The 23,855-nt window shown below is 43.5% G+C and overlaps 3 protein-coding genes and 1 long non-coding RNA gene across 4 annotated transcripts; 2 read left to right on the top strand and 2 right to left on the bottom strand.

Annotated features, from left to right (window-relative positions):
* Positions 1-11,170: 11,170 nt before the first annotated feature.
* LOC131132494 (inactive all-trans-retinol 13,14-reductase) lies at positions 11,171-16,868 on the bottom strand. Its single transcript, XM_078788372.1, has 11 exons — positions 15,518-16,868; positions 14,525-14,707; positions 14,199-14,440; positions 13,926-14,121; positions 13,080-13,277; positions 12,894-13,013; positions 12,692-12,830; positions 12,389-12,498; positions 12,144-12,310; positions 11,908-12,067; positions 11,171-11,829 (listed from the first exon to the last, which is right to left on the bottom strand). Exons 1-11 carry the CDS (start codon positions 15,672-15,674, stop codon positions 11,660-11,662), a joined length of 1,842 nt encoding a protein of 613 aa, XP_078644498.1. The 5' UTR covers positions 15,675-16,868; the 3' UTR covers positions 11,171-11,659.
* Positions 13,473-15,099, top strand: LOC131132541 (uncharacterized). The gene is made up of 5 exons (XR_013625315.1): positions 13,473-13,551; positions 13,845-13,935; positions 14,007-14,258; positions 14,319-14,479; positions 14,557-15,099. It is a non-coding gene; the product is annotated as an uncharacterized LOC131132541 (long non-coding RNA).
* On the top strand, positions 15,156-23,732 carry tmem101 (transmembrane protein 101). The gene is made up of 5 exons (XM_078788375.1): positions 15,156-15,704; positions 20,867-21,229; positions 22,682-22,862; positions 22,953-23,099; positions 23,223-23,732. The coding sequence occupies exons 2-5, from the start codon at positions 21,099-21,101 to the stop codon at positions 23,529-23,531; spliced, it is 768 nt and encodes a 255-aa protein (XP_078644501.1). The 5' UTR covers positions 15,156-15,704; positions 20,867-21,098; the 3' UTR covers positions 23,532-23,732.
* On the bottom strand, positions 19,079-19,766 carry gngt2b (guanine nucleotide binding protein (G protein), gamma transducing activity polypeptide 2b). The gene is made up of 3 exons (XM_078788384.1): positions 19,607-19,766; positions 19,437-19,525; positions 19,079-19,353 (listed from the first exon to the last, which is right to left on the bottom strand). The coding sequence occupies exons 2-3, from the start codon at positions 19,518-19,520 to the stop codon at positions 19,225-19,227; spliced, it is 213 nt and encodes a 70-aa protein (XP_078644510.1). The 5' UTR covers positions 19,521-19,525; positions 19,607-19,766; the 3' UTR covers positions 19,079-19,224.
* Positions 23,733-23,855: the final 123 nt, after the last annotated feature.

The raw sequence follows: 23,855 nt of genomic DNA, 5'->3' as shown, positions 1-23,855 counted from the left end.
GCGATCATGCATTAACACATACGCTGATGATAACGTTTGCTGTCAGCATTTTTTAACCGAGGGCTGGAGCGCACGTCTTGTGCTGGAAGACACAGCCATCCCAATGAGAGCGGACATCGTAAGTGTTTTATCGATGCTGCTGTTATTGAGGGAACTAGCATAAGTATGTGTATCAATGTGCCGAGAAAGGAAGTTTGGTTAGTGTTTTAAATCATCAAAATACGGCAAGATACTGCAACTATTACACGTTATCATCAGCGTACGTGTTAATGCATGATCACAGCATGGATAACAAACCATGCAATGTTGGTAGAGGGTTTTTGTTACAGGGCTTCATAGCCGGAATGAGTATATCCAAATGACAGCATTGTAAGCTAGCTGAAATTAAATGTTTTCTTGCGTTATAATGCGCAGAAAAGGGAAATAAATATGTGTTCGTGTTTCACATAAGGATTGGGAATGAGTGGACAAAAAAGTGAACCTTAACTTTATTCTAATGTGACCATGCAAAAGACACATTTTTCACCCGGAATTACTATGAAATGAAAGAACCAATGAATCATCTTCAATATTTGTAGTTAATTGACATCATGAGGTTTATGGTTTTTAAGTGTGCAGGAGGAAGTAGGGGGTACATGGCTTCAGTAAAATATCTAAGGGGGTACGTGACAGCATCAAACATTAGGAACCACCACTCTAGATTCAAGATAAATCTACTTTTTGCTTGCAAAGATGTGAGATGATGAGATTCCAGATCAACTTTTGACTTATTCTGTTCCTCTGAGATGACAGTGAGAACTCGGGTGCATTCTTCCCGGCGAGCAAACAACTTGTGAGCATGTGCAGAAGAAGCTGGAAGCTGCTGAGCACTTCAGGAGGAGAAGAAAAAAGGTGACCTCAGTAGAAAAGAATGCAGTGTGGTCTGTTCTCCCTCCCTCTCAGCATCTCGCACTGGCAAAAATGACTTTTTCCTTTTCTTTAAGTTGCAGCCGGTGAGAGAGGGAGAGCTTTGAGTCCTTTAAATAAAAGGCTGGCCTTCCTCCTCAATGTGCTGCCACGTTTGAGGCCTCCACGAGGCATAGGCAGAAGAAACCCTTTGCAGCCATTAAAGTGTGCCGTCTCTTGCAAGAATGCCACTTCTCTCCGACTAAGTAAACATTCGGCGATCACACCAGCTGATAGCATGCCTCACTTCCGATTCCTCCATTTTGTTTTTTTTGAGAGTGTAATTGCTCGCCCTCCTTTTGAAGTTTGCACCCCAAACTGCAGAAATCTTTTTCTTGCATGCTTTGTTTTGCATTAAGAGCAGATTCCATGCACGGTGAAACATCCTGGTGCCTGCCACATGTTGGAAAACCAACGCGGCTGCAGCACCACGAAGACGAGGAGGAGGAGCTGAGATTTATGCTCGCCTCCTGGGTCACCCTGCAAAAAGATCCACTAACGCTTTTCAGATGTTGGCCTCTCTGAGTGAGCTGAGATGCAAAGAGAAGGTAGCTGACGACGCAGGGTGACGTCTCGCCATCTTGCCGACCTGTGCCCGTGTTTACTCCCCCCACCCGCCCTAACAGACCCAGGAGATGCCCAAAAAGGGTCAGTGGTCAACACCATGTGACGCAGGAACAGGAAGTGGCTGTGGTTCAGCGCTAACTGATCAAAGCGTCAGGGTTCTGTTAATATGCCGATTTACTTCATTTTTATTGTTATTAGCACCTACAGATTTGGCAAAAGTCTACTCAGTGAAAATTAGAAACAATCCTCTTTCACTTTACTTTTCTTAAACATAATGAAACATACTGTGCAATGATGGTGGCAAAAAGATCATTTTTGTCACAAAATCCCAGCAAACATGAACAAACATGGCCGCCACATTGTCAAAAACAAACGTATATTTTCATCAAAACATAGCAAATGATTCCAAAACCCACCGAACAACCTTAATTATTATTAATTATTATTATTATCCTCTTTAAACCTAGTTGCCACAAAAATAAACATTGAGCCATTGAATACAAAGATGGCCGCCACGCTCACTGAAAAGAAGCTGAAGGTTTTCAATGAAACATAACAAATGCTTTCAAAAAACATAGAATAATCTTATATATTATCCATATTTATGATCACGCCATGTCCTATCTTTTTTACACCCTTTAGTTGCCATGAAAACAAAGGTTAAGCAAAAGCTAGCAATGCTGGCCCACATAAAGAAAGATGGCCGCCACTCTCAAAGAAAACATGCTGAACTTTTTCATTCAAAACTTTGCAAAAGTCAAGAAATATTTATAATATAGTCAACTTGATCATGTACTTTAAATGTTGACAAGCAAGGCTAATAATAACTGCGTGGATAGTTGAATCATCATGTGTCGCTAGTTAGCGTTACGTTAGCTAACAACACCAGTGGCTATTTAACATGATGACATTGCTTACTGAATGACATATTATGTGCTAAATGACTTTAGGTGCCAGTCGGCGTAATAAGTTATAATCAGCGTCTGCCAACTTCCTCTCATTAGCTGCTCAACAAAGCGTTCGTCAGGGATCCGACTCTTCCCACTGAGGTGGCCGTGCTGTCATTAAAACAGAGAACTGTAATTTTTTTGGTCCGCTTCTGTGCGTCTTACAGGCCAGTAATGGTGCGCGTACACCTGGATGCTTCCTACAAAACAGGTGATCCATTTTCCATCATGGCTGCAGGAATGATGTCGTCCACCTGCAATCCCGCATTAACTGCATGTGTTAAAATGTCCTGTAAATACTCCAAAAGCCCCGCCCACTTCCTGAACATGGCCGACCTCTTAGGCAATCAATTATTAGGAGATGTTGTGTCACAGTCATAGTAAATGTGCTGGATGCAGTAAATAAAGGGACAAACCATAGCAGGGAGACAAAGAGAGAATATAAGCGAGTTCCATGCATTTCACGTACAACGGGAGAGTTCAATAAGCTCTCATCCAAAAATAAACGTCAAATTAGAGGGTTGCAGACAGAAGGAGGCCACTGGGTTTGGTTCTTGGCTCAGCCCATGGAACCACGGCAGAACTCCTTTCCTGTCTGCTATTATTCCTCCTCGAAATGGAGGAGTCCTCCAGAGGAGGAGTGAGGAGGTAAAATGTCCGATGGTGTCAACCATTTCATCAGCTGTAGGGGTTCCTTTTCCGCTTTGCTTCCACAGAAACCAGATTATTGATCTGGTCTGGTCTTTTTCTATGTCCAAAAGGGAACAGTTGGTGTATGATGATTTTATCTTTATTTTGCTATCCCTCCCATGATGTCACCTGCCACCGCAAACACTGCAGTATCATAACTCTCAATGAACTTAGCAATATCAAATATAATGTGTCATCATGTCTCAACTCATTTCAAATGGAGAGGGTTTTTGAGGTGCAAGATATCCTGGCTACCCTTTTGGGAAGCTAGGCTATAGGCTATAGGCGGCATTACATCACCAACTTGCTTTTATTATGCTGGCATGGAACGACTAGTATGTCTTTTTGTCTTGTAACCATGCAGTCAAGTCAGCATCCCATAAAGACTAATGGCTGGCTCCCTGGGTTTCCATATACGTAGAACAGCGGCCCAATCCCCTGACGGGTACCGTACAGGCAGGCGGGGGGTCAAAGTTTACATGCTCATGCCTCTTTCCGTGTGAAGCTGTGTAAAACCTGTCCATCCTTGCTACCGGGCTGCTGCATGCTAACCATTAGCAAGCAGGGCCTCTTTATTGGAGCTCAGGTTTAAATCAGTGCAATTACTAATAAACGGCTAAATTGGCGAAAGTCAGCACTTCTGGCAATTAGGACTCTGTGCATGATTGCCGTACAGCTTAAATGCTCTGCAACCAACCTATGCTGAAGGCAGACAGACCAGTATCAACACCAGACTGGCGATACCGACCTGACCAGGCACAGGTAGCTAAGGGACTGATTGATCGGCTGCGTGAACTAGACTAGGTTAAACCCTTTTCCCAAACACAAGAAAGTCAGCAGTCAATAACAACCGTTTGGAAACCAGACTTAAGCCCAGGAAATATTACATACAGACCTCCAGAGCCGTAAAAAAAAATTATTTACCATGGCACCCTACTGTATGTTTTGCAAGGGCCCCAAGCTGCTTTGTAGCTCCCCAGGTTTAACTACAGAAGCACCTAGAGCCACTATAAAACACCCCGGGGTGCAGAAACCCTTCAAATAAAAGAGTCCCTTGATCTTACCCAGTAAAGAAAAACAAGGGTTGTGACGACAGCTAATAAGCACTCAGTTTTTTACCTTCAAACCAAAATATTGCATTAAAACCTGCAGATGTAAGATGGCTGATATTTGTACAATACAAATCCAAGAACAGACAGCAATGGCTAGAAATGGAACATGGTTCAGAACTGGAGGACTGGTCCAGCAAAGCACTTGTTGAGTATCGATCACATACTTTTGGCCGCTGCGAGGACAATGTTTTGTTCAGGTTGTGGCGTCCAAAAAACATCTGGTTTAGTCGCGGCCGGACACGTTGATGGCTCGGTCTTTACGGGCGTCTTACTGGGATGAGGCTGGTTAAGTCGTTAGGCAGAGGACAGTGGAGAAGCTCAGTGAACAGTGTTTGGAAAAGGATTTGGAATCCAAACAATGGGATACTCCTGTCTCTCAAAGAATGAATGGGACTCTGACAGCGTAGGAAGTGGAACATACCAAATATCTGGACACAAAACATACCTGGGCCTTTTCGCACCAGGAACAGCTATCCCGTAATTAGTCTACGTACACGTATGTGCCAGTGCCTTTACCTTTTGGGCATGGAAAAGCTTAACAGTTAGCTTGCAGTCCAATCATGCACATTTATTTGTTTTGTTTGTGTTTTTTTTTACAGTTTGGTGACATCACAAGGTGCTCCTCAGGGTTCTTACTCTTGCACACTGTGGTTGAGGAAGAAAACTAAATGTCTCCAGGAGGGTCAGAAGTTAAAACCAGATTTTAGGGCGTCCACGTCACATTTTTTTTAAAGCACATTCAGGTCTGGAGGAGGAGGAGGTGGGGGGGGCTGATGCTTAGAGGAGGCGGGGTTAAACGCAAGAGCTCACGTTCCTGATTGGGTCCAAATATAGCTGCAGTGTCATGTGGTTGAAAAATGTCTGCTTGCTCGCTCTGGAACATCACAAGCGTGGAAAGTCACCGAGAACTTGACTTGTTCGCTGGCTCTCAGATCAAAGATCAAACAATTAGAAATCATGAAAGCGCTTTATACATTTTTTTATGCTTATTTTTATAATATAGTGTTTTGCAGTCCCACCATTTCCAACCATCATCCACGACTGTGATGGGCCTGATGTTCCACATCTGCAACGCTTTCTCTTTACATCTAAAGCACGAGTTCAACAGAAACCACTAGGCTTCACGCTTCTTCCTCTCCACATTATCTCCTTAAATTATCTTTTTTTTCCTTCTCATCTTAGTGTCCACGTCTGCAAGCAGAAGAGGAGGCGCTCTGCCTCCCATCAGCTTTTTGTTTCCCAGGCCTGCCACATCAACAAAGGGAGGAACCACGGAAGGAAAAGAGGCGGGGCAGACGATGATGATGATGATGATGGTGGTGGGTGAACATGCACTTTTTGCATCCTTTGACACTTGAGATTTGAGTTATGAAAAAGTTGAACAAAGATTGTTCATATTAAACCAGGAGACGTTCATGAGGGGAAGCAGATGGTCTGAGTTAAGACATGCTACAAGAACGTGGTACTCCGCTAATACCAGGTAGCATGCAGGTGGAATGCCTTCCTGTGTCTGGTGTCACATCGGTGGGACTTGTCATTAAGGTCGAAGTGGATAATGACAGAAGATGCTCGCGTCTGGGACGGGAACTTCCTGTTCCGGCTTCATTCTAAAGACCGTAACTAATAAAATGAGTGTGGATCAACTGCAGCTGTGGAATGTCAGAGGAAAAAAAGAGATTTTATTTCTCAGCTGTCCAGTTTTTCCTTAACCCCCCCCAACTTGCTCTCGTTTAAAGTGTGTCCTGTCTCTACCTGCCTTGCGCATTGCTGAAGTGCTTCATTCTCTCTTTACACAAACCCTCCCCCCTGACTTTAAAGGGCGGCCACCCAAGGGCGTTGCTCTTAAGGGTTCATGGGGGCGGCGCAGTCAGACCCCGCCACCTTCTAGGCTCAGGCCCCACCCATAGCCACTCCTTGCTTGCCCAGTGTGACATCCTGCCAACGTCCTTCTGGGCTTTACGTTGCAGCATCCTTCATCCTTTTGTCACATGATGGTAAGATGGCTCCTCTCACTTTGTGTACCAACACTTTTGCTTTATACGGATTTCATCTACCGTGCTGAAAGGGAGATCCAAGTGGGCGAAGCCAAGCAAGACAGGCTTAAAACCTCTCTTTGGCTCCGTGTCCATGTGAGTCCAATTGCGGAAGCATCTGGAATCACTTAAAGCGCCGCTCAGTGACTTCAGCTTTGGAAAAAAAAAAAAATATCCCAAACTAGCATCTATTTCTCTGTAGTTTCTACGACTGCAAAACCCAAAGTGTACAAAACACAATACAAACAATGCTGATGCACTTTTTTTTCTTTTTTTTTGTAAATAAAAGTGAGTAAAAGTGATGCTGACTGGAGCCTTTGAGCCCGGAGGGAGACACAAGCCAGAACACGTCAGCAACGACGACTTTCCACCTCTAGAACTGTACAGCACCACTATATAAATGTATTTACATCCATGTACATACGTACATACATGGGGCTGCCACCTTCCCGTTTTTTTTTTTTGCATGTTTGTCACACTGAAATGCTCATCAAACAGTGACAAAACAACTGAACATACATTATCTTAATTTTAATTTCAATTTTAATTTTAAAGGGACAAAAATAATCCAAAGCTCCATGACCCCATGTGAAAAAGTCGTAGCCCCCTAAAGCTAATAGGCGGTTGGGCCACCCTCAGCAGCAACAACTGCAATCAAGCGTTTGTGATAACTTTCAATGAGTCTCATCGTCGTTCAGCCACATTGGAGGCTTTTTCAGCCTTTTTAAGGTCATCTTGACAGGATTCAGATCAGGACTTTGACTAGGACTAGGACTTTGACTCCAAAGTCTTCATTTGGTTTTTCTTCACTTCAAGTTTGTGATAGTAAATTATGATAATGAATGATATGAAATGATTCCAACATTTTAATCTCACTGGCTAAAATAAACAAATGAATGCTTCAAATCTACTAATTGTGATTATTAATCATACAACCACCTTGTTGTTATTTCTATTCTATTGTATTCTATGTTTCACCTGTTGTTGCTGTCTTGTACCCATCCCCTTATGTGTGCCACTGGTACTTGCACGGGCACCATGACACGATAACACAATTTCGCCAACAAGTCGGGCCTATGTGTGACACGTTTGCCACAAACGTGCTAAGCGCTAACGCAAACAGTCGACGTGAGTGGGTCAACATGTCTCAGCAAACTGTGCCACACAAGGAAAGGACCAGTTGACACGGTCGTGTAAACTCATATTTTAACACTTTAGCTCTCGGCGTGATAATAAATAATAGTGGGCTTCTTCCATTAGCTAGCTCGTCATGTAAACACGACCAGGCACACAGAGCAGTGACGTAGACGGATGCATTTTTTGGGAGGCTGTGGTATGTGGACGCAAGGACCTGATGGTGAAATGTGAGATCTCAGTCGGCATCGTGTGGAAGGACGAGGAGGAAGGAGGAGCACCGTGCAGAAAAGACGGATTAACTCCTCCCATCTTCAGATCCATCCATCACAGGGCAGATAAGCAAGATGTACAACATGTACAAATATCCTACCTCAAAGTATAATAAGCTTTTTTACAACCTCCTAAATTCGTGTTTTTAACATTATTAGGGCCCTCTAGACATGAAATAGCACCCCTATAGTCACCTTTACACTCTTATAACCCAATATAGTAGACATAATATTCCAAAATAAGACATAAATAAGAACGTATGTATTGTGTGTGTTGCTGGGCGGACAGGAAGTCCTGCCAGGGGTTCAGAGTTGAGCTTTAGCTTACGGCCACAATAGTAGCTCATGTTAGGGATCATTGTGCCTGCTACCAGATCATTCAAAGCTGCAATAAAGGTCGTGCCAGCTATCAGGTCTGGTGTTTGTGTGTCTCATTTAACATTAGAGTGACATTAGTGACACCCAGTGTGAAATACAACATAGCATAACAACATCTTACTGCAACGACAGGACTAGGACTCACCTTGAAGGCTCACATAGATAACAAAATGTGATGTTAATGATACATGAATACACTGGTATTTGAAGTGTTTCAAAAATAAACTTTGGCAATTTGATGAAAGAAATGGACTGACTTCATCCGTCGTCTGTGGACTGGTGACATCATCCGGTGACATGGTGGCTAGCTTTCGTTAGCTCCCTGCTAACGAAAAAAAGCATGCTCTTTTTCACGCTTACGTTGTAATGATAACTTTCATTAACTTTCGTTTTGTTTTTGAATTTTAATTACCTTTAATTAACTTGGTCGTCAGCATAATCGTCTTGTTGTGACGTCACCGAGGCAGGTGGTGCATCAATCTGCTGGGTGTGCCAGGAACTGGGACGTGGAGGAAAAAGGTTCCGTGAGAAAGGTTCCGTAACAACTGGCGTGCAAAAATAGAAATTGTAAGTAATTGGAATTTCACTTAAATATTCAAAACTCACAGCCATTAAAAAAATGACAAGTTAGATCTTTATAAATTGGACCAATTTTGATAAATATTTTGAGTATGTACATTATGTGTACATGTCATACAGTCCTTATGATTTTAAGATGCAGAAAAAACATGGCATCCGCTCTTAAAGCTGGCGAGTTGTTGTTGGTGTAAAACGTATTGACGCTATACTTTTGTGCATTAAAAAAAATACAATTACTGAGTAATTTCAGCAGAAATTGAACTTGTTTCCCTTGGCGGGCCTGCATCCCTGCCTGCATGCACTTACTTTTGCTCTCTTTGAGACGTGCAAGATAATTTACAATCATATGCAGCGGCAGCCTCTCTGCAAATATTACTAACAGCTGAGAAAGCCACAACGTCAAGATTGGCGGCAACTTTAACTTTAATAATGCTTTGGAGTGCATGAGAAAGCGCAAAGGAAAAGGTAGCACTCTTTGACCACGTTGTCATTTGTGAACAAGGCTACATGAGCAAAGAAAGAACCAATCAGAAACGTCCGTTTTCTATTTGGCCCACTGGAGGCGCTCCGTGGTCTCCTTCACTTTCATCACACAAAAAAAGATGATCCTGCTCCCATGAGGAGTCAGATTGGGAGCAGCTGTGGCCCAGAGAGCTGTGGGAGGCGGCTTCAGGCCAGTGGGAGGAGCGTCAACATCTGGAGAAGGAAAGGAAAGCCAAGACAAGGAAGGCCATGGCAGAGCTCGTTTAGCAGCTAGCTTAACACCGGCCATTGCTCTCTTTGCTGTCTTTTAAAAGTGAGTGGAATCGAATCGAGTGGACCAGAACTTCCAAGACCCTAGAGCCTCTGCTGAGGGCCTCGTCTGATGGGACGGCGTTTCCAAACATGTGGGTGTCGCCTTGAGGAGGGAAAAAAAGGAGTGGAAGCAGAGATTAGAAGTGCTAGGCTGTAAGACAACCAGCATGTAGAGATTTTTTTCTCGACACAAGGGGCGTCTACGATATTTCCACTGAAAAAAATGTAGTATGCAGGGACAGCTACTTTATATGATAGTCTTCGCCTTTTGTTTTGGAATAAATCACACCCTAAAACCAAAGCCATGTAGATATGACAAAGCAAATATTTATTCTATTGATTTTGTGCTTAGAATGCGACTGAGTCCCCTGATGGCATCACAGGCAGGCAAAATAAAGTCCAAATATTATGAGAAATCATTGAAAAATGGAAAAAAAAATAAAAATTAAAAAAACAGCAGAAATATAATTTTTTTTAAACAAATTTTACAAGAATAAAGTCAAAATATAAAAAGAAAAAAAAGCTTTATTCTAATGGGAAAAAGTTGGAACGTAAGAAACAAACAAAACAAAATCATTGAAAAATAAGTCGCGGAATAACTTATGTCACAAAACTAGAGTCATAATTACGACAAGAAAATGTACCAAAAAAAGTTGAAATCATTGAAAAATAAAAAAACCATAACAGCAGAAATTGAAAAAAACGATTCTAATGTTATGAAAATAAAGTCAGAACATTGTGAGAAAAAAAAGTGTATTTAAGAGAAAAATAGTTGCAATTGTATGAGAATAAACTTGTATTTTATGAGGACAAATAATGCAATTTTAGTCGACTTGAAATAGACTTGACATATTAAAGATAAATAATAATTAATTATAATAATTATTGTTACAATACAAGACATAAGTCAAAATATAGGAGAAAAAAGTCATATTTTAACAAGAATTATTAATTATTATGATGAAAAAAATTGAATTAAAGAAAAAACATGATTTTTAAAAACAAAACAATAAGTTGGCATGGAGTACTTTCAACATAAGTCCATACCTGCCAACATGTACACATTTATAGTACTCAACATGCCATTTGACTCTTGAATACGCTTGTATTGTCTCCATTTTGTTGCATTGGCTTCAGTTTCAAGTTCGGTCTGGACAGTACAGATGAACAAATAGATATCATCGGTTCCTCTAGCATTACCCCCACGGGGGGCATGACAGACAAGAGAGAAGCACTGCACTAAACAACGCGGGGCAACACAAGGAGATTCCCCTTTGGAGCAGCAAGTGGCAGCGTTGCAGCTGATGTCTATTTTGGGTTTCCGTATCCCGCCATGATAATTACACCTTGGTCAGCTGCTGAGCTTTCAGGCAATCAAAGTCACTCGCTTCTGAGTTGAAAGTCTTTTTCTTCACCAGCCGCCAGGATGCAGCGGGCCTCCACGCGGAGTGCTACGCTGGCGCCCCGTCAACTGGTGGGGACAGAGGGGGCATTCATCCTCTCGGACCCCTCGGAGCTGAAGTTTACTGAGGAAATGTTCACTTAGTGTGGGAAGTGTGAGGTTTCCCTCTAAATGTTTGATTTGGGCGGTTAAGCAAACATCGGCGGGGTGAGACGTCGGGTGAGGGCGACCCAGGTGGGAACGCCGCACAGGTGTTAACAAGGTGGCGGGGATCCATATTTGCTACTCTCGTGAAAATGAATGAAACGGCAGCAAAAAGGGTTTGACGCTCATGAAATGTACAAGTACAACATAAACACAACATAAAGCACATTTTCAATCATTTTTGGAATATGTATCTCCAACTCCCAAACACGGCTGTCGTCGCCGTGGCTTTTGAGTTGATGTAATTACAACACACATTAATTGCAAATGTTGATCTAAAATCCAAGGAGAAGGTCAATTACTCGCAATATTTTGCCATTCGCTTGTATCTGGTCACACAGACCGGAGGTTTTTAAACGATGTAAATATCGTGTTTCACTAGCTGAAACGCAATATAAATAACATTTATTGTTAATAATTTATATCGTCTATAAACTTAGTTTTCTAGGATTTTTTAAATGTCCTCGCATATTTTACAGCGTCTTTGGTATAGGACGTGTAAAAAGCCTCGGGTGTCGCACCAGCGTCCACAACATGGCCTTGGATCCACAGGCAATCCAATGAAAGTCTTCCAAAAAGTCGGTTTGGAGCGAGCGTTCGCTCACTGCAGCTTCTTCCGAGCCAGCAGGGCCAGCTCCTTGGCCTTCTGCCTCTTCAGCTTCTTCTTGATGAGGAGCAAGTCGATGTAGACGATGCGGTCCAACACGGCCGAGGCGCACAGGATGCCGCCGTGCAGCGCCCCGGCGATTCCGCAGCTGAAAACGTCTTGGCCTGGGAGACGCAGAAGCTCCAATCAGTCAATGTGCTCACATGCTAAAGCTAGCACCAGGGTGGTGTTTATGTTTTTACCAGAGATGTAGAGGTTCTTGACAGGAGTGTGACACCGGTTCCTCGCCACCGCCTCGGCTTGGAAGCGCTCCAGGTTGTGCTCGGCCGAGTACATGGCGCCGCGCTGAGCGCCCAGGTAGTGCATGTTGGTCAGTGGGGTGGCCACGTCCTGGAAGACCAGCTACGCCCCCAAACGTTCCCAATCATCGTAAAGAAAGGACAACGACAGTGGATGCTTCAAGAAGCTGGCGTCTCACCTTGTCTCTGATCTTTGGGAACAACTGGCAGGCCCAGTCGAAGAGTTTGTTGGCAAATCTCATTTTGTACTTGAAGTAGTCGTCGCCTCGCTTGCGGACGGTGGTGTCCTTCCACTCCTCGAACCATTCGTACTTCACCATTGTCAGTATGGTCATGCAAGACTTCCCTGTGGACATTAGTGCACGTGTTGGTGTCCTCACATACGTAGTGTCCCGTCATCACTTATGTTAATGTTGCTTTATACCAGGGTGTCTTATTTTGGCTTCTGGGTCTTTGGACGACGGCATAGTGATGAACATCATGGGAATGTTATCCGGTGCTTCCTCTTTGCTCAGTGCAAAAAAATCCTCCATTCTAAAACAAGAAGGACAGGTCTAAAATGGGGCTCATTAAGAGTGTCTGTGGAGTTTTGGCGTCATCTAGAGGATACATAAAGAACTACAGCCTGTCATGGTAGCCCCGTGGTTGAGTAGCTTTTCCTGTGCAACAGCACCGCCGTGTGGCCACCCAGAATACCCAAAAGCAACAAGAACACTTCTGTACGCACGATTTGTCCATGTCGTTGTTTTTGAAGAGCCAGAAGTTGGTGGACACTAGACCCAGTTCCTCTTCAGTTCCATCGAAACCAGAAAAGACCAAAAAGGAGCCTCTGCCGTGCTTCATCATGCCCAGCCTCTCCTGGATGTCTGGAAAGCAGGAATAAGTTCACCATCAACATGATAGTCGAAACAACCTCTGGTTGATCTCACCTGGCTTGGCTTGGATCTGAGGAGGGAGAAGTTTCTGGAAGGTTGTGAAGATGCCGCAGTTTGAGACCACCACAGGAGCGTGGATCTCCACTTCATCTCCACCTTTCCTCACCTTCACCCCTTGGTGCCATGATGACGAAGACTTTAGACTTCAGCTTTAAGACGAAAGAGACTTCCGGTTCTCACCGTAAGCTGCCCCCTTGTCGTCGACCAGGATCTGTGATACAGGAGCCCTGACCAGGCAGGTTCCTCCGTGTTTCTGGATGGTGCGGATGATGTTGAAGGCGATCTCACTGGCGCCACCTTTGGGGTAGTAGGCACCTCGTTTGTAGTGATGGACCAGGAGGGCGTTGATCAGAATACTGGAGTCCTTTGGAGGCACGCCTGGAATGCACAACACAAGAAAACACATTTGCGTTACTAAAAATGGAAATGTTACGAAAACTAAGGGCAAAGTATCGACCGAGTTATTGTACTGGTGTGCGGCTTTTATTTCGAAGGGCCGGATGTATTACGTTGATGTTGCTAGAGTATTGCTGATATGACCGGAAGCTCTGGTTTCAACAAAATACGGGAAACTATTAAGAGTAACGGCGCCTGGCTCCTTGCTGCCAATTTGTTTGTTTATTTCGGCTTGAGAATTTGACTATTTTAAGAGGTAATTGTGATTATCCAGAAAAGATGGAGAGATTTGTTCCAAAAATACAAATATCAAAAGCCAAAAAAGTATGGTGTTGTTACAGCTGTGGCTTTAACCAGAGTAAAAGTAGCTTATTGCTAGGTGTTAGCTAGCGAGCTAGCATTGTCTATTGCTTCATATAACACCTAATAGGAATATAGTATTTTTCTTACTTTTTAATAGTTTAATATCAAATCTTGTCCAAGGGAGAGTCATGTTACTACTGAAAGCCACATTGTCTGAAATTGGAAATATTTGGGATTTTTCTCCAGGAAGTGCAGTTTGTTTGGAAAGCGTGACAGCCTGGGCAACAGTAACCAAGGGGAGGTGGGTCTCAACTTTCCAGGTCTTACCGTAGAAAAGGTAAGAAAAGATGACATGGAGGTCTTTGTTGGTGGTCAGCGTGTTCACCAAATCTGTGGCACACGTTCCAGACAGGCGGAAAACCGGCGAGACCAGGTCCGCGATTCCCGACTTCAACAGGAACAAGGACAGCCACTGTGGGATGAGCTTGAGGGTTGCCAGGTAGTGAGTCTTCTTGGCTGAGACCTGTAGGACAGCGCAGAAGGTCCTCTACAGTACAGGACGCTGTTTCCTTTGAGATTTCCGAGCCAGCAGGTTTTTACCTTCATGATCTGGAAGAAAGTCTCGATGGCCTCCTTGTCGTCAGGGAATTGCTTCATGAGGTGAGCCTTCATCTCCGTTTTCCCAGAGAAGACGCTGTACTCCCGCTTGTCGTCCCCCAGGCCAATCTGGATGGTGTCAAAGTGCTGGTTCAGCTCCTGGAACTCCAGCTGGCCCTCAGACAGCTGGTCAAATATGATGCGGAGGAGGCTGTTCTCATGGAGCTGACCGATGTAGTGGAGGCCTGGAGGTCGCATCACAGGTCAAAGGCTGGAAAGCAAAGGTCTGACCAGGACGTATTTGGACATGGTCGTCAGCATTAGCCTACCAACATCAAACTCAAAGCCTTTCTCCACGTAGGTGTGACAGCAGCCTCCGGCCTGGTCGTGCTGTTCCAGAACCAGAACCTTCTTGCCCGCTTTGGCCAGTGTGGCGCCCGCCGCCAGGCCGCCGATGCCGCTGCCGATCACTACGACGTCCAGGTTGTGGGGCACCTTGTCGGGGCTGAAACCTGCACACACACGGGTTACATAAGCATCAATTCCGGACATTGTTAAAAAAAAAAAAAAACCTTATCGCAAATTGCATAATTCAGTAAGTCAGTGTGTTACAGTTTGAAGGTTCATGTAGTGTTATCCTGTCGCTTGTTAACTCTATTTGATGGTATCTGTAAAGTCATAATTCAATTATAATAAAATGCACAAGGTTGTATTTGCGCTCGTTTAGTGCGACCTAGATAACAGGTGATTTAGATAATAGATACAGGTCAAGTGAAAACTATCTAGCACAGTGAGTAAGCATGAGTTACTTACTCTATACATGAGCGTACTCACGCAGGACGCTAACTGCGAGTAGCAATACATTGTCTTCCAGGAAAAGTCAGGAAACATTTTGTGTTGATGTGAAACACAGGGAAACATCATTTTTTGTTTAAAATGGTTACTAAAAAACAGATTTTTAAGATACTGCACTAGCTTGTCATTGCATAGTAGTCAGATGCTAAATGGTAAAGCTATGTTCCGCGGCTTAGCTTTGCATAATCCTTGATACAAAATACATATTTAATATAAATATACTGTATGTATATATATATCAGAAAACATACATTGATAAATAATTAAGATTATTAATTTAGGATTCGTTTTATTTGTAATAAATAAGAAAAACATTTAATTAAATTATTTTTATATTTTGTAATTTAATAATCTTACATACAATAAAATGTTATATTGACAGAGACTTATATATGTATGCAAATATCTAATAGTGTATTTATTGCAGATATTCATAGTAGACACCGTTGCTATCATAAGTGCAGTACCTTGCTTGATGACTTTGTCCCTCTTCTTCTGGTCAAACTCCCGAGGTCCAGGAGGCCTGACTGAGTCCAAGGAGAAAGGACTGGGCTTCCCAAAGAGGTACCAGTAGGTGGCCCCCGCCCAGACCACCAGCCACGCTATGAAGATGAAGAGCCACATTGTGAAGTGCAGTAGAGTCACGACTACAAGGTAACAAGTTGAACTGAAGTGAATGCTTGCCTCCCTCCGAAGGATCCTTTTATCGCAGCCAAGGTGTTCCACGAGGGGGGCGGAGCTTGACACTTAACCCCAGTCGTGTCATAACAAGCAATAAAGATAGCAAGACCCGTGTTTTGGTACGACTTTCACAGCATTATGGCTCACACATAGCTTCTTTTAATGACCATTATATTTATTCATATTTCTGTCATTTCTATACCCGGCTCTCGTCCATAAAGAAATATTTCTCACTATTAAGCTTGATGCCGAAGAAGGTTGCAACACATTTTGTTTTGCTCCTGTGTGATTTTATAATCCGTCCCGGTAGATTAGATAGACCCTCAACGACGCTTATCTGATAAGGCAATTAAGATAATGAACACATTGTTCATGAGTCAGGCTAGACTTTATACACGCAGCAATCAACTTTACCACAAATATGAAATATTGCTGCACGATAAGGAGGCGCTGTCGGCAAACGTATTTTGCTTTATGTGCTGCTAAAATCACCACCTCATGTCACCATAACCCTTTGGTGGCAGCATTATCATACGCAACAATTAATATGTGCAATAGTGCTAGTCAAAGATCCTCTATATAATGGTAGGACTACTGCTGTTTTAAGCAACTACAGCAAAAAGGCTGGTCAAAGATCCTCTGCATGGCTAAGTTGCTGTTTTTTTAAAGAATTTCATTATTATTATATTGCGGGTCAAATATTGCTCTCTCAATATGTCATAGTTTTTCAAAATATAATAATAAATGATGGCTGTTTCATGGTTGATTACGGCCTATAATTAGTCAGAAAATATTGAAAGACAAGTTAAATGTAGCGTTCTGGTCAGTTGGGGAAAAAAGCCTATCCTCATTCTGTGTGGAAGTGGTAAGTTTTTGGCTCCCTTTGTCCTTCCCAACTCCGGTTGAAGAGGCTAACTTGTAGCTATGTGAGCGGTGCCCATCTGTTATGTCTTTGCAGTGATCCCGTGGCCTGCACAATGTGACGTAAACAAAGAATAGGGGTAGATAAGTGACTATAGGGTTGTTATTTCATGTCTACAGGCTCTAATCGTGTTAAAACACATTTAGAACGTTATAAACAGGGTTTTATGCTCTAAAATTTTTAGTGTGTTAATATTGAAGCATACTTCACAGAAATTCACATCGAGGTTAGGTCTGGGACCAATTAACTGCAATAATTGGTTTGAGGATAATTGTTTTTTGCATCCACAGCAAAAAACAAAAAAAAGCACACTAAAGACGAGTGGAAACACTGGTCAAATATCCCCTTTCTGATCAGATGACTGCTGTTTTTAAAGGATCTCCTTGAAAATGGCTGGTCAAAGATGCTTTATATGGCAGGATTACTGCTCTGCTGTTTTTAAGCACCTACTGTAAATCTATCATCTACAGAGACAAAATGCCAGTCAGACATTAGGACTACTAATTTTTTTTTTACTAGTATTAAAAAAGTAGCAGATGTAAACAAGAGCACCAAGCAATCCTTCAACATAACCTTTGGCCCGTTTAAGGACAGCAGGGACCGTCAGGAGTTAAGTAAGACCATCATTCCCAACCATAAAACCTTACAAGTGGGTCACTCCATGGACTCAAGTTGTAAAGGTGCTAATGCAACACATGTTACTCAGGGTCACAGTACTACAGTGGAAAAAACTGCACCTTGTGTACTCAAGTGACATTTTCATTGAAGTGCACAACAGTGCAGTACTTTGTATAAAATGCTTGAAAACACAGACGATACTCAAAGTGTCAATTGGCACACTTGCTGAGAAGTGCTGCAAAATGCAGTACATGGAGTACTTCACATTGCCGCACGGAGTACAAAGTCGCACAAGTGGATTTCGTGCAGGAAGTATAACCCAGCCTCGGTCGTAGGCTGGTCTGTAGCGCAGGGCTGACTAAATGCAGAAGAATAGTTCTTGAGTCTGAACTGGTGTGAATGAAACACAGGCGCTTTTCAATCAGATTATATATTGTAATGGGGGGGGGGGGGGGTGAACAAAATGACAACCAAAAGCAAATTTTCACTAAACAAAGGATCACAGCAATCTTTGTCAAGTATCTGGTATAACAGTTTGATGAATCTCTGGGGCCACGGTGGATTGAGGAACTCCACTTTGGAGGAATGGTCCTCCATCCTTTAGCTTTAGTCCACTATCCACAGAGTCAAAAGGAAAGACAGTCCTACCCGTCTGCTACCACTTCTGAAGGGTTTCCTGGCTTGGTGCCGAACCAAAGCGGTCTATAAAAAACCTGACCTGTACAGGCCAGAAACAGGCATCAACATGTCAGTCAAAATGTACAAAATGTACCGCTAAACATTCCAAACAATTACATTTCCAATTCAAGATGGCCGTAGTCAATTTACACTTCAGAATTTCACTAACAGTTCAACTCTTGTGGCATTCATCCCACTTTACTGGCTAGCAATGCATTTAGCATATATAAATACACATGTAGCGGCCGGTGAAAGGAAACACTTACCACAAAGTTGTTTTCTTTAGGTTTGATTTCCGCCACTTGTTGACCAGCCACAGCAGGAGCCGCTGATTGCCTACACCTGCTGGCCCTTTAGTGTTTCCTTGCAGCAACGACAGCCAATCAGGAGGGGACCTCACGTCAGCTGACCAAGTCATATGACTGCTCCTCATTAGTGTCGTGGCATGACATTGGTCACATGTCACTGCAACAAATTTTGCTGGTTGAGAATTTTGCTATTAATTATCGACAGATAATTATAGTTATTAAAATGTAAATTTTAAATAAGACCTTTTGACCTTTTTAAAAGAAAAAAAATCGTTAAGATTACCATTCAAAGATGATTGTGTCTTGTCATGTTTGAGCCACCAGGTGGTACTCAAGTGTAGTGTACCTGTGTGAGGTGTACCATATTGGCTCGGCGGCATGTCACCACGTTTGACACCACAATTCCTACTCAAGGTGTCAAAAGTACATACAGCAACGCAATAGGTGGATAAAAACAGACAATACACTACCAACGTATAATGCAGAATATTAACAAACTACCATGTGAGCTGCAGACATTTCCATTCATATTTGTGTCTGCTTGCTAACTGCTAGCACCCCGTGTCGCCCCGCTAACTGGCACAAAGCTGTTATATCAAGTATAAAATAATAAAAGATACAGTATAATTACCCTAGCTATGCCCCCTGATGGCTGTAGTGGGGCACTACAAGTAAAGACCTGATAAGAGGACAGTAATTGGATGGGTGACAGGAAGTGTCACCGAGGCAACAATCCTATTAGACATTTAACTAAGCACGTAACCTGCTTTGGGCGTCACATGAAAGAGCAATACGGACAAAAAAAACAAGGTCAGGGCACGTTTTTGTTGACGCTATTTGCATTTAATTACAAATGGACAAACATTAGCGTAGACACGCCGCTGACCTAACCAACACGCTGGCTACTGTACACGTCGTCTGCAGGAGTTCTACACCGGAACCTCTTGTAGAAAACGCCCCCACTGTGCTATGTGACCACGCAGCCCCCCTTGTCGCCCTTGTAGGGGTTCTTGTCATCGGGAACGCCCTTGATGAGCGGGTCGTTGGGCAGCAGTGCCTCCACGTAGGAAATGGTGTCTGTGCAGTTGGCACCCACCTGCCCACAGAAACGAGAGCATTCATTGGTGGAAAGAAAGAAAGAAAGATAACATGCAACGTTGGTAGCAGAAGTAGACTCACCGGTGTCCTGGGTGTGCTTACTTCCTTCTTCAGCTGGTCCAGTTCCATCTTCAGGATCTCTTTATCGGACATATCCCGAGCCATCCTGGCTGCAGAGAGAACCGCAACATCCTCAACTCGTATGACGCTTAGCTACCATCACCAATCACCAGCAGGAATATTATATTTACCTGTTGAATGGCGGGATCCCCAACAAGATAAGAAACAAGGGTCCTAAAAGCTCATGGACTATCCCGCTGGCCCGCTGGTCTCCTCCTCCTCCTCACACTGACTGACTTCCTCTTGTCCCACTGCTCTTCATCCCGGCTCATCCCCTGGCTTGGACCTGATGTCACCAATCCCCCGTGATTGGATTAAACAATCAGGAGCCATGACTTAGGAGCTAGGTGAGGAGGAAGTGAAGAGGGCGCAGATTTGCAGGATACACAGTGGAGAAAGTGTTCCCGAAAAATGACATGAATAAAGACGTATGATTGGATATTACGCTACAGTCATCCCTTGTTGATATCCGTTATATTGGATGCAATGTTAATAAATTGAATATTTTGGTAGTTGGAGCATAAAAAACATCTTTATATCTTTCTAAATACGCCTTTTAACATTGTTAGAGCCTTGTAGACATGAAATAACAGCCCTATAGTCACCATTGCACTTCCGATAACCCTTTTTCACTCTATGACGCCACGGCCTACTTCATAAAGGACTCTTTGAAGGTCATGATGGTCATGGCTGAATGTTTTGTCATTACTGCCACCTACTGACCACAATACTACATACAACCTGTACAGTATTTCAATATGTTTTGACCAATACTGTAATACTCCAGAGTCCAGCACCAAACAGCCATCGTTTATTCATTTCTTAAAAATACAATATTGTGAGCGCCAACTTAATTGCCGTCAGTAATGTTAGCTAACAAGCTATAACGTGGATGTGTTTTTTTCAGAGGATTAGCATACATTGACCTTCATTGGATTAGTTTGAGCACAAAAGTTCCCCCGCATATTTTCATTTTTCAATGTACAACAAAAAAAAGTTTGTACACCCCTGTTCCAAATGGTCTCCAATGCTTTCTAAAAACACTGAAGACTAAGAGTATCCATATAGTTCTTTGCAACATAACAATTGATCCCGTTGTCACCTTATAAGCCATTTTACAGGATCTGGGTTAGAGTCTTCCGCAGCAGCTTAAGTTGAGAGACGTCACTGTGGATTTAGCAGCAATGGAAACCTGATATAAACACCCAGCTAACTCATATAAATTGTGCTAATCGTGTATTGTAACTAACACTTTCATTAAATTCATTCATTCATTTTTTACCGCTTATCCTAAATTAAAATCTTTTATGTATTAAATGGAGTAAATTATATATGTAAAGAAAACAAAACAACGCGGCTCACCTTGGTGTAATACCCACGTTTTCCTGCAGGTGGCAGTGTCACAAACGTCGCCCACTCCACCCAGTGAAACCTTCCGGTGAGGGTTCCGTCTAACAGCCAATGGTGGGACGTCTTTCTCTCGCGCACTAACTATCCTTTCAAAATAAGAGCCTCGGTGGACGTTCTCCAACCAGTTTACACAGATCGAACAGGACTCTGGCTCTTACTTTGACACGCCTTCATTGTGCGTCGCAGTCTGCGGACGCCTGCAGCCTCACAGCCATGGCGGCCCCGAGCAGGAAGCAGGTGTTGAGGCTCCTGGGCCAATTGGGGGCGTTCATCTTGACCCGCTTTGGGTTTTGGAACTGCTTCTGTATGCTGATGCTGTTCGCGGAACGCGCCGGCTCCAAAAGGTAAGCACAAAGTAAACACAGAAGTGTTTTGAAGTAGCTGTTTGGTTCAGTTAGCCGGGAGGCTAACGTCCGAGGCACTTCAACTTCAAAGACGTCTCGTCCGTGTATGGCGTAATGGCGACACACTGTTTGACTTCTACGAGCATAAGACGTCTCTTGTTGAATGCTGCTTTAGGGGGCCTTTAAAAAGTGAGGTCCACTTGTGGCTTAGGATCGTCAGTGGGCGTGTAGTGTTTAGTGGTTTCTAGTGGGACAGACACGCCCAACAAAGTACCCCGTAATTACTACAAAAACTCAGCCTTGCCCTAACCTTTTTGTCTCTTTCACCCCCACGAAACACTTTTAATGTGATATTGCATAGTGTCCCTTTATACCAGTGTTCCTCATCCATTAATGCGCTGTTTTGTATGTGCTGCCATCTAGTGGAAAAACATTAAATTGTCCTGCCTGTCATAGCGTCGCTGGCATAGATGAACCAGGATTATTTTGGGAACAATTATGTTAATTTTTTATAAACACCTGATGACCTCTTAATATCTTGGGAACTCAAAGGCATCCATCCTGGATGGGTTGCAGGCAGCTCGTCAAAAAAGCAAAGAACAAGCCAAAGTAAAAACGCCACAGTGTAAAAAAAATGCTAATAAAAGGTAAAAAAAAAACAATAAAAATGACTTGTATGAAGTGTAAAAAATAATGACCACAACATAAAAAATTAACATAAACATGGTAAAAATAATGAACAAAAAAATCATTTATCTATCTATTTAGTGTGAAGTGTAAAAAAAATAAAAATGACAAATGTCTAAAGACTAATAAAAATGGGGGGAAAGGAAAATGTGTAAACATTAAAGAGGACCTATTATGCTCATCTTTGGGCCCTTTTGTATTTAGTTGTGGACTCCTATAGAGCAGCTACACACAATAACCCACACGGAGAGCTTTCTAGTTCTTCCAGAATCTGCACCTACTCAGCCGTATTTCCGTGAAAACTGTCTGTTTTAATTTATTTCACCCACAGCCCACCTTCAGGCTCCCCACTCAGCTGTGGTCGGTCACAGTCCTGCTCAGGAGGACTTCTGGTGTTGTGCCGCTAGAACCCAACTTTATAGTTGATAATAAACAGCGATTTATCTTATTAAAATGTCAGCTTTTTCAAAGAGAGACGTCTCAGTGCTTTAGCATTAGCGTTAGGTTTTCTACAGCATGGATAACGTCTAATGTGGTCATTAGACGTGTTTGGGGGCTACACAGACAAGCGCTTTTGCTCCATGGTTTGAGTTTTATGTTTATTATATTGATTGTAATTGATATAGATTTGGTATCAAACATAGCACTGTGATTTTGTCCAAATCTAAACTTAACTTGCACAATGCATGAATATGCAAATGAGCTAGATGTGTGCTTTATATATTTAAGGGCATGCCCCATTCCTTCATGCACTGTTGCTTGCAGGAAGCCAGACATCCCCATCCCCTACCTGTACGTGGACATGGCGGTGGCGGTGCTGTGCGCCAGCTTCATGTCGTTCGGCGTGAAGAGGAGGTGGTTTGCGATGGCCGCCGCCGTCGAGGTGGTCGTCAGCACGTATGTGTCCTTCGTGGGCGAGCAGGTGCATTACGGCGAATGGTTGAAGGTGACTTTTGTGTTTGTGTGTCCCGTCTCATGCTGCTCATCTTAACTGTTAATGTAAACAAACGCACCCTTTTTCCCTCCCCCCCTGCAGGTGCGCATGTATTCCAAAGCACTCGCCATCACTGGCAGCTTCCTGGTTTTGGCCAGCGGAGCGGGCGAGGTGTACCGGCAGAAAGCACGCAACAGGTCCCTGCAGTCCACAGGACAGATCTTCCTGGGGATCTACCTCATCTGCATGGTAGGACTTCCATACGCTGGTTATTATTCTCTATAGGGGCTTCCATGTGGTTTGGAGATTTAGATTCATGAATACCCTTTAAAACCAGCAGTCACTGACCGCAGTACCACTACTGCCCACCAGGTGTACTCGCTGCAACACAGCAAAGAGGACAGGCAGGTCTACCTGAACCACATCTTCGGGGGCGAGGTTGCGCTGATGCTGCTGGAGGCCATGTTCGGCGCTCTGGCACTGGCGTTCCTGTCGGGCTGGTACGTGAGGCCGGCGGCGCAGGTCCTGGCCACCGCCCTACCGCTCATCATCCTGCTCACCGACGGCAACCTGGGCTACTGGCACCACACGCGCAAAGTGGAGTTCTGGAACCAGCTGAAGCTCATCGGCCACAACGTGGGCGTCTTCGGCGCCGTGCTGATCCTGGCCACAGACGGCTGACGCTCTGACATGACGGCAGGGCAACGCCCATCTACACATCGGCTTCAGGCGCCAAGTAATCTTGAGAAAGGAAACGATCGCCTGTTTGGTATCGCAACACGACGCTTGGATGCTTTTCAAATGGCGTTGATGCGCTTTTGATGTAAATATCTCCTTTTCTACCTTATTTTATGGCATTAAATTGCATTTCCATTGACTGAACTCGTGTAAAAATAATGTGAAATATGCAAATCCTGTACAGTAGAACCTCTTGGGTTCAACAATTTGGAGAGTTGGATTACTTGAGGGGAAAATGTCATATTCGTTTACCTGCACGCAAACACC

The sequence above is a fragment of the Doryrhamphus excisus genome, linkage group LG2 (genome assembly GCF_037039965.1).
Source record: "Doryrhamphus excisus strain RoL-2023G ecotype Guam linkage group LG2, RoL_Dexc_Guam_v1.1, whole genome shotgun sequence".
NCBI lineage: Eukaryota > Metazoa > Chordata > Actinopteri > Syngnathiformes > Syngnathidae > Doryrhamphus > Doryrhamphus excisus.
The sequence above is the reverse complement of the archived record's forward strand: the minus strand, read 5'-3'. Positions and strand labels throughout refer to the sequence as shown.